Here is a 17,552-nt window from a genome sequence, read left to right on the forward strand (position 1 = left end):
ACAATCAAAGAAATAGCTATTCCTTCAGAGCAGAAATAAGTAGGCATCTGCCACAAGCTTTGTTAAAATCCATGCAATGTACAAGGATCACACGGGGGGATTGTTTTTTGCTTTTTTCATGACAAAAGTGGAGTCACTTTATTTAAAATATAACATTGAATTGCTGTGTTTTAAAAAATATTAAGTATGGTCACATTTGCTTTCTTAGTTGTAATTAGACAAATGTGCAAGTTTTTCTGTGGCAGACTATAGACTAGTTAATATGTGTTTAGGATTTTATAATTTGATTAATATATTTTAAATACAGTCCTCTGAAGAGTCGCAAAAGTTCACCTCTTCCAGAAAATAGGCAATCAAGGAGTTCCAGAAGGTAATAAAAAAATGTGCAGCTTTGCAAAATGATCATTAACTTTATTATCATACCTGTAGACCATTTGGGCCCTGAAAGGCCAGCTGAAAATCTCCCAGTTGGAAATCCCCAGATCCTGCCTTGTTACAAGGGCATAAAAAACATTGGACACTTGGCCCAGGTTCACATTGGGTCAATTTGGCATGCGATTTGAAATGCAAATCGCATGCCAAATCGGCGGCTATTGCCGGCAATGGCACAGTCCGAATTGGTGCAGAATCGCACCGATTCCCAAAAGACATCTGTGCATGAACCCGCACAGATGTCTGTCAAATCATACCCGAAGTCAGGCTGCATTGCCGGTTTGAAATCATGCGAGTTCAGCGGAACTTGCATGATTTCTAACCTGCATCAGTGTGAACCTGGGCTCACTCTCGACATTACAGGAGTGAAAACCAAAAGATTTTGAGTCCTAGCAACAAGACATGACATGATTGCTTTTTTTTCAGCCAGGCTTCCAGAGGGTTCCAAATGGTCTACAGGCATGACAGTAAAATTAATGAACATTTTACAAAGCTCTATAGTTTTTTTTTAATACCCACTGGGGCCTCTTGACTGCATAGGCTATCTTCTGGGAAAGGTGAACTTAGCCTTTAAAGTGAAATAGTTGAATATATCCAAGAACTACTTTTTTTGTTTTAATTCTTTATTATAGAGGAGTTTTGTAAAAATGGGCAACAAATTACAGGGTTATAATATTCATGTGTCAAAGCAGCCCACATTAGCCGCCATAAATCAGTTGCAGAACCAGATAAACAACACTCAGTATTTTAACCGCTGTACATACAGACCTACTAGAGACATCAAGTCAGATCCATATCCTTCCTGTCTGAACATCAGAAGTTTGGCCCCCCTCCTCCTTCCCCACCACCGTGCCATTCAGAAAGCGCAGTGCAGTAGGGAGTCGGCTGTGAAGCCGCAAGGCTTCACTGACGGTTTCCCTTATAGGCTATGGCGGTGGCAGCACCTGAGAGCTGATAGAAACATCAGCTGGGGTGCCGACATCACTGGATTCCAGGACAGGTAAGTGTCCTAATATTAAAAGTCAGCAGCTACAGTATGTGTAGCGGCTGACTTTAAATTTTTCTGTGGGGGGCATCGCTTTAAGTAAAAGCAGGCAGCTAAGAAACTGTATAGACTTGCTGGATGGTAAGTTACTGTAGCTTTCTCAGAAACTGTTATTCCCCATTACATACATTAAATATCTTAGGTTTTCACAGAAACTTTTGTACATATTTATTTTTGAGGGTTCTTAACAGCTCTATGCAATAAAATTCTTTCATTCTGTTTTTATATCCCACACTACTATATGATTCAGAATTGAAACAAATACTAGGGATTTGTAAAAACTGTTACTAACAAAGCTATAAATCGTAAAAGGCAAGTTCTGGTTTTGTAAATGCATTAGCCAATCTATTGTCATTGTTATTGCATTTCATCATCACTGTTTTATTGAAGATATTACAGGCTTCATTTAAGACACATTGTTACCTTGCTCATTCAAGGCAAAATGACCATGTAGGCCCCACCTTTGACCACTATAGTTGCCTCTTCAACCAGGCCTGGATTTACTCCCTTTGCCGCCCCAAGGCCGGGTCCTTCATTGCCGCCCCCCCCCCCCGCGGGCAATTTTTCAGGGCAATGGCTCGTGTTAGTGCTTCAATCATCCCTGGCACCATGGTTGGTATGGTGTCAGGATGATTGAAACGCATTATTTCTATCATTACATTGTAATATAAAATGAAATAGTTCAACTCATCATAATGCAGAATCATTGGGAGCCCTGAGCGTGTCACTTGCCACCATCGCTTGTCACTTGCCACGCTGCCTGCTACCAGATGGAGATGTCACTTGCCACGCTGCGTGCTACCAGATGGAGATGTCACTTGCCAATATGCCTGCCACCAGATGGAGATGTCACTTGCCACTATGCCTGCCACCAGATGGAGATGTCACTTGCCACGCTGCCTGCCACCAGATGGGGATGTCACTTGCCAGGCTGCCACCAGATGGGGATGTCACTTGCCATGCTGCCTGGCTGCCACCAGATGGAGGACGGAACAGTGGTGCGGGCAATGAGAGATGTCATCTCTCTCCCCCGCCGCCGCCCCGCTGATATTACTGGTCTCCTCCGCGGCCCGAGGCGCTGCGGCACACAGGTTGGAGACCTATCTTTTAAAAAATGGCGGCGGGCGGCGCAATCACGCTACTGCGCATGCGCCGTCTGGCCGAGCGCGTACGAGCTTTCCTGAGCCCGGCCGGCTTCGGAACTGCGCATGCGCAGTAGTGGGCGGCTTGCGGCCATCTTTTCTACGGGCACCAATGCCCCTAATGGATATTAACAGGCAGCCTGAAAGGGGGGGCGGCCGCGAAGTCGCAGCAGGAGTGGCGCCGCCCCTGCACCACTGCCGCCCCGAGGCCTGGCCTCAGTGGCCTTGTGGCAAATCCGGCCCTGTCTTCAACACACTCCTACTGCTCCATCTTCTGTGGCTGTCACTGCAAAATATCTTGTACTCTTGGGCATGGAAGAGCATGTGATTTCCTCCTATGCAGTGTCTGGGCCTAATAGCCAATCACTAGGCCTAAACACTGCCATTATGATTGAAGGGGTGATGCCGCTACTCTTGCTGAGCTCTAACACCAGTTGACATCATGTGTATTTTGGTGGTGATTGCAAAAGTAGGAACATGTGAGGATCCCTGGAGAGGTGAGTGTAAAGTGGTCAGAGGATAGGCTTTACACAGACACTGGCACTTTGCTTTGAGTTAGGTGACTGTCTCTTCAATTTTTCTTGAAAACATTCCAAATTTACAAAAGTAGATACAGTATCAATGCTAAAATAGGTACAGTTGCAACAAAACTGTCAAAATATCTGAAGTTTAAATATCAGTAGGGGCAAAAGTTGATGATGGGGTAGGATGTGAAAATGTATTGCTTCACTGTAGCAGACTAACATTAGATGTGGGCAGGGCTTTTTGGACCAACATCCCTCCTGAGATGTGTACAAACCTGGTCACTAACTACAAGAAACGTCTTACCTCTGTGCTTGCCAACAAGAGTTACTCCACCAAGTACTAAGTCATGTTTTGCTTGGGGATCAAATACTTATTTTACTCACTGAACTGCAACTCAATATATAACACTTGTATCGTGTGTCTTTTCTGGATTTTTGTTTGAAATTCTGTCTCTATCATTTAAAATACACCTATGATAAAAATAATAGACCCTTAATTTCTTTATAAGTGGGCAAACTTACAAAAGCTGCAGGGGATCAAATAATTATTTTCTCCACTGTATATGTTATTGTAGAAGGGACGTAGCATGTATCTTCTGCAATAAAGAGCTGCCTGCTCGCAGTCTTTTACAAGTTAAAGCAGACCTTCAGTCCTCCCCTCCTCTACATGCGCGTCATTCATCTTAGGCAAATGACGCGCACACTGCCCTCGGTGCCTCCTGGGGAACAGTATGTACGTCACATATCCCAGGAGGCATAGGCTTTCATTGAAGAACAGGAGGACGGGGCTGGCCTATTGGCATGTCATTGAGAGGCCCCCCAGCTGAACCAAGAAGGCCTCTCGATGGCGTCGGATAGAACATGGTGGCACGGGACAGAGCTGTAGCCAGGTATGAGATGATCCCAGTGGGTCAATGCTGGAGCCACTGGATTGGTGAGTATCTGAAATGTGTAGATACTACCACCAGGTATGTGGGGGTGGGCGGGGGAGTGGAGGGCAGCTGGAGCTCCTCTTAAACGGTTATATCTCTTTAAAGGTTATACCCTGTTTCCCCGAAAATAAGACCTAGCGTTATTGTCGGTGATGGCTGCAATATAAGCCCTACCCCCAAATAAGCCCTAGTTAAAGTCCTTGTAGGTCTTATTTTCAGGGTAGGGCTTATTTTCGGGGAAATGGGGTAGGGCTTATTTGGGGGGTAGGGCTTATATTGCAGTCATCACCGACAATCACGCTAGGTCTTATTTTCGGGGAAACAGGGTATATTTTTTTGAATAATGCATGCTTACCACCAATGCAATAATACCCCAGCATGCCCCACACAAGAATAAGTTCAGCATTCATAACATGTTACACCCATATCCAGAGTGTAACATGTTGCTAAACGAGCAGCCCCTGCATCTTCCCACCCCCCGTTGTGACAGCAGTCCAGGAATCTTCTCCCTGTACCCGCTGTCACAATTTTACAAAAAAGTGGCTTGGTGGGGTTCCACCCACCTGGCCATGCCATTCATTCTGTGTTCTGTGAATAGGAGAACTACAACTACCATCAGCCGTCGCAGCTAATGGCTTCTAGTTTTCAATTAACTACCAGGATGATGAGCACCCTAGGTAGTTCATTAATGCTTCCTGTCATTCAGTAACTGCCTGCCTGTACGAGGTATGGACAGACAGCTACACTGACAGTCTGCAGGAGCCTGTGCAATGCTTTATGGGTTCCTAGCATAAATAAATAAATGCACATTTTTTTTTTTACCTGGAAAAAGATGGGAAAGGGTGAACTTATCCTTGAACAAACTCATCCTTGCCCTTTCATGCACACACAAGTGATGGGAGAACTTTACTTGTAGATTTTAGGAAGTCAATCCAACCAAAAGGGATATTGTAGTTATAGGTATAGCCTAGTACAGTGATGGCGAACCTTGGCACCCCAGATGTTTTGGAACTACATTTCCCATGATGCTCTTGCACTCTGCAGTGTAGTTGAGCATCATGGGAAATGTAGTTTCAAAACATCTGGGGTGCCAAGGTTCACCATCACTGGCCTAGTAGGTTGAGTCAGCCCCTTCCTATTTGTCTTGAATACCCTCAAAGTTAAATCTCGCCACCATAATTTTTGACTCTCTTCCCTTCCACCTTGTTTTGCGTGTCATTGTGTCTTCCAAAGGCCTCATGTTGCATTTTACCTCATTTAAAATTAATTTAAAATCTGACGAGGTAAGTGAAAACCCCTCATAATGGCCACAGCAAGAGTACAGACCTAGGAGCACAAGCATACACATCTCTTCACAGGATTTACAGTGTCAATTTGGTTTAATGCTCCATCATCTACGAACAATGGAAAATACAAATTTTTTTTTGCTAACCCTTTAAGTTTTTACCCAGGCATGCTGAAACTTTGCTCCAGAAATAGTGGCATAATGTACTGAACATCAGAGCCATATATATAGACAAATACTATATTAATGACTCTTGTTAACAGGAGGGAAACAAGGAACTATTACATAACAACTTTATGGCGGGTATGCACTGCCTGATTTTTGCAAGTCATTTGACAGATTCAAGCATGATGATTAGACTGCGCAGAAGTAAAATAGAAAGTCCAGGAAAAGCACTTCTCAGAGCTGATAATGATAGCACCCTGTGATTTTTTTTTTTTTTTAATTTAAGTGCTTAAAATGTCATGTGACAGAGAAGCAGTTGTTTCTGGACTGTAGAAAAAAAGGAAGTATACCTTTACGACAATGTGCCTACAACAATGTGTTATCTGAGATATAGAGAAAAGTGCAATAATTCCTCGATGATGATGATTATTCTTAGTGAGGGCTGCCCTTATGTGCCCACACTTCTCATAAATATGTATTAGCTAAAGGTGGTGCACAATGGCAGACAGGATTCAAACATTCTCGGTATCCAACTAGGAAATTAAGAGGTGCCTTATTTGATCTAATCTGCCAGCTGGCCAGTGAACACCAACCCTGACTCATTTTATATAGTGATTGTTCAGGACTGAAGATATTATTAGATGGGAGCTGCATGTATAAGGCTACCCCTTCTATTGTTACTGCCATAGCTGTAAGTGACCAAGTCTGTTACCAATAAGGTTGACTCTTGGCAAGAAGAAGAGTTTTCAAGCACCTGTAAAACTAATGCCCTATACAAACGACCTGTTTTGCTGTTGGAATAAACTTCGAAGGTGTCTCCGACGGAACTCCGATGGAATTCCATTCAAGCGGTCTTGCCTACACACGGTCAAACCAAAGTCTGACTAAAGTCCGACCGTCAAGTGACCTACAACACGTACGACGGGACTAGAAAAAGGAAGTTCAATAGCCAGTAGCCAATAGCTTCTGTCTCGTACTTGCTTCAGAGCATGCGTTGTTTTTGGTCCGTCGGGACAGCATACAGACGAGCGGTTTTCCCGATAGGAATTGGTTCAGTCGGAAATATTTAGAACATGTTCTATTTCTAGGTCCGTCAGAATTTAAAAAAAAAAAAGTCAGATGAGGCATACACGCAATCGGAATATATGATGAAAAGCTTCCGTCTGACTTTCTGTCGGACATTCCGCTTGTGTGTACGCGACATAAGAGTACCCTAAAAGATACATGTTTTTTTTCCAAAATAGATTTACAGTATAGCTAACTGGTAAAGTGTACAATGAGATGGACAAATAACTTTATTCTGTGTATCAAATACAAAATTTCCCCAGCACTAAGCCATGTTAGCCAGCAAAAGAAGCCTAAATAAGGTACCCGGTTGCACGCATTTTCACATTTATGAGAAAGCCACACATCAGTCAAAGTACCTCTCTGTACATTGTGGTCCCTACTTTAACCCATAGGAATATCCATATTATAAATATTTATAGCAATGAATGAAGGAGAGTAGACCATCCTGTAAGTTACCTAATTCACTCTTAAAAAAAAAAAGTAGCAATATGGACGGAGTAGAAGATATTCAGATAGTTATGGTAGGGAGTTCCAGAGGATGGGAAAGCCTCAGAAGAAGTCCTTGGGGGCGAACATTTGGGAGGAGGTGACAAGGCAGCTAGAGAGCAGGAGGTCTTAGGAGAAATGAAGAGAACGATTAGGTTGGTATTTTGAGACTAGGTAACTGATGTAGCTGGGGGCAGAGTTGCGGATGGCTTTGTAAATTGTTAGTATTTTGAATTTTATTTGTTGGGTGAGTGGAAGCCAATGGAGGGATCAGCAGAGAGGGGTGGAGGAGGCTGAGCAGTTGGTAAGGTAGATGAGTCTGGCAACAGTATTCATGATGAACTGAAGGGGGATAGCCTATGTTAAGGTAATCCTATGAGGAGAGAGTTGCAGTAGTCGAGCTAAGAGATAACCAGGGAGTAAATCAGGAGCTTTGCAGTGTCATTGGTTAAGCAGAGGTGTATTCTGAAGCTGTTGCAGAGATTGAGGTGGCAAGATTTGGAAATCATTGGACGTGGGGCAGAAAGGAGAGTTCAGAGTCCAGGATTACACCTAGCACCCTGGCATGCGAGGTAGGAGTTTGCCATTGATCTTGACAGAGGTAGGGACACATGGGGGGAAAAATACTATGAGCTCGCTTTTGGATAGACTGAGTTTGAGGAAGTGATAACCAACTGGAGAGGTGCACAATAGGATGTTCCTTAAAGTGTAAGTTTAGCCAAAACTGTTTTTTAGGTAGGTAAGAAAAAATTATAGTCTCTATCAGGTTTTCATTGCTTTAGGTGTCCCTGCTTGGGAAATTCACTTTCTCCATTTGTCCTTAACACAATGACAGAAAGTAATGGGAATTCCAAGCATTTAGAAATGTTGCCAGTAAAAGAGGTGAAGAAAATTTTTCCAGTGGGGTTATCTGATCTGGGGACAGCGGTCTAAGTGGTAAATTCCATTCACTTTGAGATTTTAACCATCCAGTTTTAGCCAAACAAAAAAAAAAAAATTTTTGACAATATACACTTTACCATTTATCCACTAGTACATGTTTTACTGACATTTTAGAAGCATGTTTAATTAGGTTTGTTGTGAACATTCCCCAATTTTCATATCCCCCCCCCCCAAATACATACCAGACCCTTATTTGAAGATGCAACCAGGCTGGCTAGGAAACCATCCTACAAACTATAAACTTTACAAGCAAGACCACATGCCCTTAACATGGGCTGTACCTTGCCAGGGTGGACCACCCTGACAAAGCACCTTGTCCTCATGTTGATGAGTACAGGGGCCTCATCCATACAACCCTGGCCTGATGGTTGTGTGCATCTGAGAGCAGAGGGCCCATCAGAATCTTAAAGCCCCTTTAGAAATAAGGGGGTCCCTACGTACTGCTTTCCCCCATGAGAATAAGAAGAGGTAAATAGACTAAACTAAGTGTCGAACAACACAAAAAAAAAAAGACAATGCGTTAAATAACACGTTTTTTCATTGAACTATTTTACTGCATAACTTAATGGGGGATCTTTCTCTTAGTGAATGGACAAAATGGCATATTCTATTTTATTACATTGTGTAATCCCCCTAGTATTATGAGAAGATCATTGTTTTTGTATATTACTAATGTATATATTCTAACAAGTCAAAAATAACAGAATTTAGGAATAAAGCCAGCAAAATACCAGTTGAAAATTTGTTTTTGCATTTAGTTGGTCAGCTGGGGCAAAAATACCTATTTGAATTTACATACAATGGCACACAGAAGCATTGTGGCCAGCCTCCTTAAACAGATTCTGCCACAGGCAAGAATTCGCATCAGTGGATGCTTCAATGTTGTGGTTGACAGATCATCGGTTGCCAGTGAGCATGCAAAAGTTCCTGGCACTTATCATACCACCACTGCTGCCCACTAGGGATGGGCTATCTGTTCGAGTTGAACATTGGCTGTTCGCCCGTTTGCCGAACAGCGAACAATTTGGGGTGTTCGTGGCAAATCCGAACACCCCAAGAAATCTAAAGTGCTAATTTTAAAGGTTAATATGCACGTTATTGTCATGAAAAGTGTTTGGGGACCTGTTTTTTTTCGGGAGCAGTAATTTTAATAATGCTTAAAGTGAAACAATAAAAGTGAAATATATTCCTTAAAATGTTGTACCTGGGGGGTGTCTATAGTATGCCTGTGAAGTAGCGCATGTTTCCCGTATTTATAACAGTCCGAGAGCAAAATGACATTTCTAAAGGAAAAAAAGTCATTTAAAAGTGCCAGCGCTAGTGCCGGTTATTAATGAATTGTCGGTCCCAACAATACACATAAAAGTCATTGAAAAAAAAAAAATGCATGGGGGTCCCCCAAAATTCCATTACCAGGCCCTTCAGGTCTGGTATGTATTAAGAGGAACTCCACGCCAAAATTTTAAAAAAAAATGGCGTGGGGTTCCCCCCAAAAATCCACACCAGACCCTTCAGGGAATCCACACGGGAATCCTGCATTGCATCAGAGGGGGGCGGGGTCACCCGTACATGCCACTGGGAAACCCCAGCGTTTTCCCTTATCAGAGGGGGACAGGGTGACGTGATGGGTGGCCCCGCCCTCCGCTACATAAGAGCTGTCAAGCTAGCACCGCATCATTGACTGGGTGCCTCCGCTGGAGGCAGGATCCTGTGCGTGTTTCTCGCTGGAGATCATCCATCGCTGGAGATCGAAAATTGGATTACATCACTGGAGTCTCTTTTTTATTTTTTATTTATATATTTTTAATAGAGGACTTGTCCCAAGCCGTCTCCTGTGTTTTTTTTTTTTTTAACATTTTGACACTTTCTTTTTGTGAAATGGTAGGGGTACAATGTACCCCTTACCAATTCACACAGGGGGGCCGGGATCTGGGTGTCCCCTTTGTTAAAAGGGGCTTCCAGATTCCAAAAAGCCCCCCGGCCGCAGACCCCCACAACCACTGGGCAAGGGTTGTGGGGATGAGGCCCTTGTCCCCATCAACATAGGGACATCCTCCCTATGTTGAGGATATGTGGCCTGGGACAGTTCAGGAAGGGGGGGCGCTCTCTCGTCTCCCCCTCTTTTCCTGCGGCCTGCCAGGTTGGGTGCTCGGATAAGGGTCTGGTGTGGATTTTTGGGGGAACCCCACGCCATTTTTTTTTTTAATTTTGGCGCGGAGTTCCCCTTAAAATCCATACCAGGCCTAAAGGTCTGGTATGGATTTTTGGGGGGACCCCCACGCATTTTTTATTTTTTCAATGACTTTTATGTGTATTGTCGGGACCGACAATTCATTAATAGCCGGCACTAGCACTTTTAAATGACTTTTTTTCCTTTAGAAATGTCATTTTGCTCTCGGACTATTATAAACACGGGAAACATGCACTACTTTACAGGCATACTATAGACACCCCCCAGGTATGAAATTTAAAGGAATATTTCACTTTTATTGTTTCACTTTAAGCATTATTAAATCACTGCTCCAGAAAAACCGGTCGTTTTTAAAACTTTTTTTTGCATTGATACATGTCCCCTGGGGCAGGACCCAGGTCCCCAAACACTTTTTATGACAATAACTTGCATATTAACCTTTAAAATTAGCACTTTTTATTTTTCTTGTTCGTGTCCCATAGACTTTAACAGTGTTCGCGAGTTAAAACAAATTTTTTGCCTGTGCGCACGTTCTGGATGCGAACCAAACAGGGGGGTGTTCGGCCCATCCCTACTGCCCACCATACAGGGAACGAAGGGTCACTGCTGGTCAGGGGACATCCCTGCCTGGGGTCAACCAAGGTCCACAGTGGTGGTGCCACACCAAGCAACATATACCCTGCTGCAGGTTGCACAATAGCACGGAAAAATCCTGCAGATGTGGCTTGAGACTTTTTTGTACGATATTTGTTATTTGTATGACAGATCTTTATGTGATATGAATGTATAAGATGGTACAGACCTGTAATGGGATATGCCTGTGCTAATGCTAAATTGGCGACGGATTTAAATCCTCAGTAGCACCTTTTTATTACTTTTTTAATAAAGAGGTTTTTTTTAATGCATACAGTATATACTATATTTGTCTTACTTGGTGGCACCTTAAAAGTCCCACGTTTGTATTTTTTTCCTGTGTATCTGTGGTGCCACGTGATCTCCGATCACTCCTTTTCTTTTGATAATGTACATGTACATAGAGGCTATGCAGATACCTAATATGTATATAATAAAATATAATTTTTTCTTTTAGAACATCATCATGGGAGCACAGAATTCAAAGCCATCACATAAGAAACAATCACGGGTGGTGATGATGGGACTTGACTTTTCTGGAAAATCCACTATTTTATATAAACTTAAACTAAATCAGACCGTAGAGACCTTTCCAACAGTTGGGTTCAATGTGGAGTCCCTGGAAGTAGCTAAAAATGTTTTTATTACTGTATGGGATGTAGGAGGTCAAGACAAGCTGCGCCCCAACTGGAAAGAGTACTTAGAGGACACGGATGTTCTCATCTATGTGGTGGACAGCAGTGATAAAGCCAGGATTCCAGACGCCACAGCGGAATTGCTAACTGTGTTGAACAATGTAAATATGGCTGGCGTTCCTTTCTTGGTTATGGCCAACAAACAGGATGTACCCGATGCCCTGTCCACTGAAGATCTTGTGAATATGCTTAAACTGGAAAATTATGATGATCGACCCTGGGAAATAGAAGGCTGTAGCGCATACACTGGAGAAGGATTGATGGATGCAGTTAATGCAGTTTTACGTCTTTTAAAAAAAAGCCGTGACCTATAAGTGCCTATGAATTCTGTTCTAGGATCCTATAAAATTGGTTTTCATAAAAGGACAAACTATTCAACATGTTTATTTTGACATGTTTACATGTCAGCCTGTCCCATTTATTGTAAATTAAGTTATTATTCATTAACATTTCATCAGACAGTGAAAATACACCTGTGCGCAGATGTTGGTCATTTTTTCAGATTCAGAATACTTTATTGATCGCCAGGGGAAATTATTCATTAGGTTACAATATCATTTACATATTATCAGAACCTCAAATAGGATGACTTTCTAACCATATCAGTTTATAGGTCTCATGATCTGAAAATATCTATATGAGCACCAGGCAACAGTATTTCTTGTTCCTACACATGAGCTGAAAGATTGGCAAGGGTCATTAAAGCTGAACTCCAGGCACATATGAAAACACCATTTAAAGTGGAACTAAAGTTTAAAAAAATCTAGCGGGTACAGTTTGTTTTTCTTTAGTTTTTTTGGTGGATTACTTTTTATGATTCTTCTACCCAAAAAAATCTTTTACTGGTCTGTTTTTTTTGGGTTTTTTTTTGTAAAGTGCTTTAGGGCATTACGATTTGAAGCATAGGAGCAGAGTGGCAGAATAAAGTAATTTCAGCATGCATGCACAGACGTTACATCATTGGTGGCCACCCAATGGCCGAATAAAATAAGAGGCCAAGTCTATAACAGCAGGGGAAATATCTACCTCTTTACAAAACTCTGGCCTCATCTTGAGTATGCCGTCCAATTCTGGTCACCAGAAGGGGGCTGGAGGACCTCAGTTATGAGGAATGATTACAAACATTAACGTTATTCTTCTTGGAGAAGAGACACTTAGGCCTGGTTCACGCCTATGCATTTTTTTTTTGTGTGTTTTCAGTTTTGCAGAAACACACTACAGTCCATTTAAAATGGTTTCTTATGGGTCACGTTCACATCTGTGCATTTTATGGAAAAGGGCCAGGGACTGTTTTCTGGTTTTTGGTCCCATAGACTTCAATGGATCAAAAATGTGTATTGAAAAACGCAAAATGCACCTGCAATATGCAAACTGCAACCTGCATAGGTGTGAATCAGGCCTTAGGAGGATATGTGGCCACTCAATGAAGTTGGATGAGAAGCGGTTTAACCTTAAGAGGTGAAATGGTGTAGAGTTTTTTTGTTTTTTGTTTTTTTTTTACTGTTAGAGCAGAAAGAATGTGGAACCCCCTTCCACAATCAGTGTAAGTTTCAGCAGTAAATGTCAGAAATTTAAAAAAACTTTTAGATGGCCATCTTACTGAACACAATATACAGGGTTATGGGAAGTGGTACTGACAAACAGAGTTCTTTTTCAACCTTAACTATAAAGAACTAAAACTAAAAAAGGTGGTGGGGAGCCCAGACCCTGTAAACTCAGAAGCAAGTCTGCCTGTACATACTTGTCATAATGGCAAATTCCGCTGCACTCTTCCACCAGTGTTGCCAACCTACCAGATAGAAATTTACTGACACGACACACAAAATTTACTGGCACAGCCACGTTTTTACTGGCTTTTCCAAAAGTTACAAAATTACAGTTTTAAGTGCAAATTTCAGTATTTAGGCCACAAACAAGTTGCAATTTGCAATGTGATTTATGGTACATATTAAGGCAAAAAAACATATTTATTATTTTATTTTATTTAGGAGGGCAAGAAATTAGAATGGGCAGGCACACACACATGAAATTGACTTTGACAGTGACACTAAACGCAGTGTGCAGCAACACAGATGATGACACCTCGCCAACACGTTATGTCCCCTCCTGAGTCAGTGACAGTCTCTCTCCACGCCAGGTGGTCCCTTCAGTCCACTGCAGTCCAAACAGCACTAACAGTCCCGCTCCCAACTTGCCTTGCTCCTGTCCCGTAGACGCACACACAAGGCTCCAGCCACTCCACTCAGCTCCCTTCCACCATGACTTCACACAATATGGCACCACCTCCGCCAGACCCACCCCCCACCGGCACTGCCCGAACACTGTAGCAGGCACTCGGATGGTCTCGGCCAAACGTCACAGCCATATTTTTTACTGGCAAACTTTTCCATTTACTGGCAGGAGAAAAGTGCCCATTTTTTACTGGCTGCCATTAAAAATTCTGACGGTTGGCAACACTGTCTTCCGCTAACATTAAGCTTCAATGAATTATGTGTCCCACACATGTGCAGCTCAGTATACAATTTCCGGTGCCAGAGCGGAAAAACTCCCATGTGTATGTGCAGGAGTTACATCATCCCTGGATAGCCAATGATATCTCAAGAAGCCAAAAAATAGAAAAAGTCCAGTAGAATATGTCAGCGGAAAGAGGGGGGAGCTGCAAACATCACACCGCTGGAGGAGAACACTTTGGGAGGTAAGTGTGCCATAATGTGCAAGTATTTTGTGCATGGATACACATTATGACCAAAGTCCTGGGGGCTAAAAATTCCTTAAGGTCCACGTTAAAAATAATTAAATGTATTTTTACATACGACAATAAGAAGTACCTGCAGTCTAGCCTCTTTATGACCGCCAAACACATGTACGGCAGCAAAAGGGGGGGCTTTAAGGTCCACATGCTGCATATATGTGTCACTGGGCAGCTGGTGTTTATGTGTTGAGAGCGCGCTCACTGCATGTTCTCAGCACAAAGATCGCTCTCGGTCCAGGGTAAAGATCAGTAGCCAGCAGGACCTGCTTCCAGGCCTGTGACCATGGATCACGATCATTCCGGCTTCCTGGGCATTCTGCCATGTTTCAATAGATGTCAGGAAGCAGGAGGGAACGGAAGGGGTCAATATCTGCATCTTGGCATCCACACACAGCAAAACAGACTTTGCTGTATGCACATGTACTGACAGGGGGATCAAGCAGAGTTGCTGATCGACAAGATCCATCTTGCTGTTTCTTCATTCTCCAGGATGGTCGGTGACACTACTTTATTCCTTAACTGTGACTGGAAAAGTGGTGCCACCCTGTTGACTGTGCTGTCAGGAAGAGGTATGTGAATCAGAAAAGCTGGACAGAATTACAAATCTTTTTTCAGGGGAGACAATTCACATATGTGTGTTTTCAACTGTGTATTTACCTGTTTGTCTGGAGTTCTGCTTTAATATCTGGAGCTTACACATCTGGCTATAAATATGTTAGTACTGTATTGCAGTCTTGCACTATTAATGCAGATATAAACTCACTCAACCAACATTAACTATTTTTAATTCTTATGCTGCTAGCTATAAAGTGGATTTTCACTGCATCTAAACACCACGAACCAGAAACGCTGTTTAATTAATTTTTGGTATTCAAAAGCAAACTCCCCCATCCATTAATGTCTCCATGCTTTGTTTTGTTGAGAAATCACTTAAAAAAAAACAACTCTGCAGCATTTCTGGCCATGGCCATCTTTAGTAAGGGCAAATGATCCATGTAGCATTTACTTCCTGGAATTCATCTGCCCTTAGCTCAAGCATGCATGCAGGAGAGTGTGCATAGCTAAGAAAAAACCCTCCAATCCTGAAGACTCCTGGGATGTATGACATCATTTGCCTCAGCAAGAAACCAGGAAGTAACTGAAGAAATGTAAGGAAAATATATATTTACATTTTTTTTGTTATCTACCTACTAATGCTAGCAGCATGAGGATTAAAAATAATGTTGATTGAGAGAGTGAAGTTCCACTTTAAATAGGAAGGTGTATTATATTTGCTTGTTTTAAACTTTTTTTTTTTTTTACATTTCTTTAGTTGCTTCCTGGTTTCTGGCCTAGGCCAAAATGATGTCAGACATCCCAGGAGCCTTCTTCTGCATTTTCTTTTCTTTCATCTGGAGGAGAGGAGGAGGGTTTTTCTCAGCTAAGCACGCCTTCCTGACTGCATGCCTGAGCTAAGTGTAGATGGATTGCAGGAAGTAAATGCTACATAAATCATCTGCCCTTACTCAAGATGGCTGTGGCTAGAAATGCTAGCTGGGCTTTTTCAAAGTTATTTCTCAATAAATGAAAGCATGGAGACATGACTGGATGGGTGAGTTTGATTTGAATATTAAAAAGTTTTTGGTTTGCAGTGCTTATATACAGTTTAATTCCACTTTAGCTAGATTATGTACAGAGGCCCTTTTAAACGGTAGAATAAATACAACAGCCTCAAAACACCAAACCTATGATTTGTTTGACAATGCTTTTGTGTTTTTTTTACCACTCTTTTACCTTAGGCGTGTTACCTACTCCAAAACAAACTTTGCCTAAGTATACAGGGCGTACATAGCACACGATGAGTTGAGTTTCGATCTGCATATGATGTCAGTTAAAGCAATCTAATAAATAAAAAAATGTTAGCCCTTAGCAGTCATAATTAACTTTTCCCCCTCTTAACTATTTTTTTTTTATACTTTTCTGCTGATTTTCTATTTATTTATCTCTTAAAACATTAATATCTAAACCACTAATATCTAAGCTTAGTTTTTTTTTTACCAGTTTTGTTTTTAATTTATTTATTTTTGTCAAATTAAAAAAATGCACAAAATCTCAAAAAGTAGACTTTCATTTTTAACTATTATTGCCATGCTTTGTACCAAAAACATAACTTTAGTAGTATTTTAAACAGGACAAATTACTGTATGTAATACAAGATATAACTTATATCTACTTTCTTTTTTTAAAAAATAGCAGTGGTCAAAGTAGAAAATAAGTGTGTTTAAAGTTTTCTTTACATACGTTTGTCTGTAGATTGGATAAAGAATAAAATAATTTTGCAAGACAATGACACCAAAAGAAATCTATGTTTGCCCTAAAAAAAAAAAATCAATGTTGTGAGTGCTGCCTTTCTGCTGGCCATCTCTTTCGCCAACTTCCTGGGTTCCCAGGATGCTTTGTGGCTTCTCCTCTGCTGTTTACTTTCAATTTTGAAAAAGGACTACATGTCCCATGGTACCTGCCTGCAAGCAGTGAATCCTGTACTGAACCCATAAACTTGAATTATTAGTAAAGTTATTGTTGAATAAACAGGACCTTAGAAGAACTGTGCAAACTGCTTTAGTCCATAAGGGGTATACAGGAGCTATAAGATCATTTTATAGACAATTTATACAGTAGATTTTAGATGATTTTTCAGCACATGTGTGTCAGGTACAGTATACATTCCAGTGTAATCTGTGCCATTATCTACAGTAGTGCCAAACTATGATATACGCTAATATAAATTTTGGAGGTGCCGAAAGCTGCATTGATCATAAAGTGAACTTATGAAGAGTAGTAGTGTATGCTACTTCATTCTGAATGCACCCCTGCCCCTCCATAGTTCCTTGCTGATGGACAACACAGGATAACACACTAATGTGTGCTGTGGTTTGGTTCACTGCCAAAAAAGTGCAGGTACTAATCTTGGACTATTGGGGTACGTTGCCAGCCCCTTTTGAATACCTAATGTAATGCATGTTAATATGCAAAAAATGTGCATGTTTTAATGCAACGTACTTTGTCGGGTATGTTTGAACCTAACTTAAAATGGATATAAACCCTCTCCAAAACTCAGTGAAATGAACAGCCTCAGATGATACACAGAGATGAAACAAATCTTCCTACATAAGTTTTACTTGTATATCTGCTGTCTTTCCCTTCTACACTCTTTGGAAAGTGCAGGTCATTTTAGAAATCTTGTTTCCTCATTCAGCAGTGGGAGGGAAGTCTGGGCTTAC

The 17,552-nt window shown here is 41.6% G+C and overlaps 1 protein-coding gene across 2 annotated transcripts in view; it reads left to right on the top strand.

The window, feature by feature from the left end:
* The window catches only part of ARL11 (ARF like GTPase 11), a 101,114-nt gene extending 84,724 nt beyond the window's left edge, over positions 1-16,390 (top strand). For both annotated transcript variants that reach the window (XM_073613168.1, XM_073613166.1), the window contains exon 2: positions 11,303-16,390. In XM_073613168.1, coding sequence (XP_073469269.1) covers positions 11,312-11,854 — 543 coding nt within the window. In that variant the 5' untranslated portion in view covers positions 11,303-11,311 and the 3' untranslated portion in view covers positions 11,855-16,390. The remainder of the gene's footprint in view (positions 1-11,302) is intronic.
* Positions 16,391-17,552: the final 1,162 nt, after the last annotated feature.

Source organism: Aquarana catesbeiana, linkage group LG02, assembly GCF_042186555.1.
Source record: "Aquarana catesbeiana isolate 2022-GZ linkage group LG02, ASM4218655v1, whole genome shotgun sequence".
Taxonomy (NCBI): domain Eukaryota; kingdom Metazoa; phylum Chordata; class Amphibia; order Anura; family Ranidae; genus Aquarana; species Aquarana catesbeiana.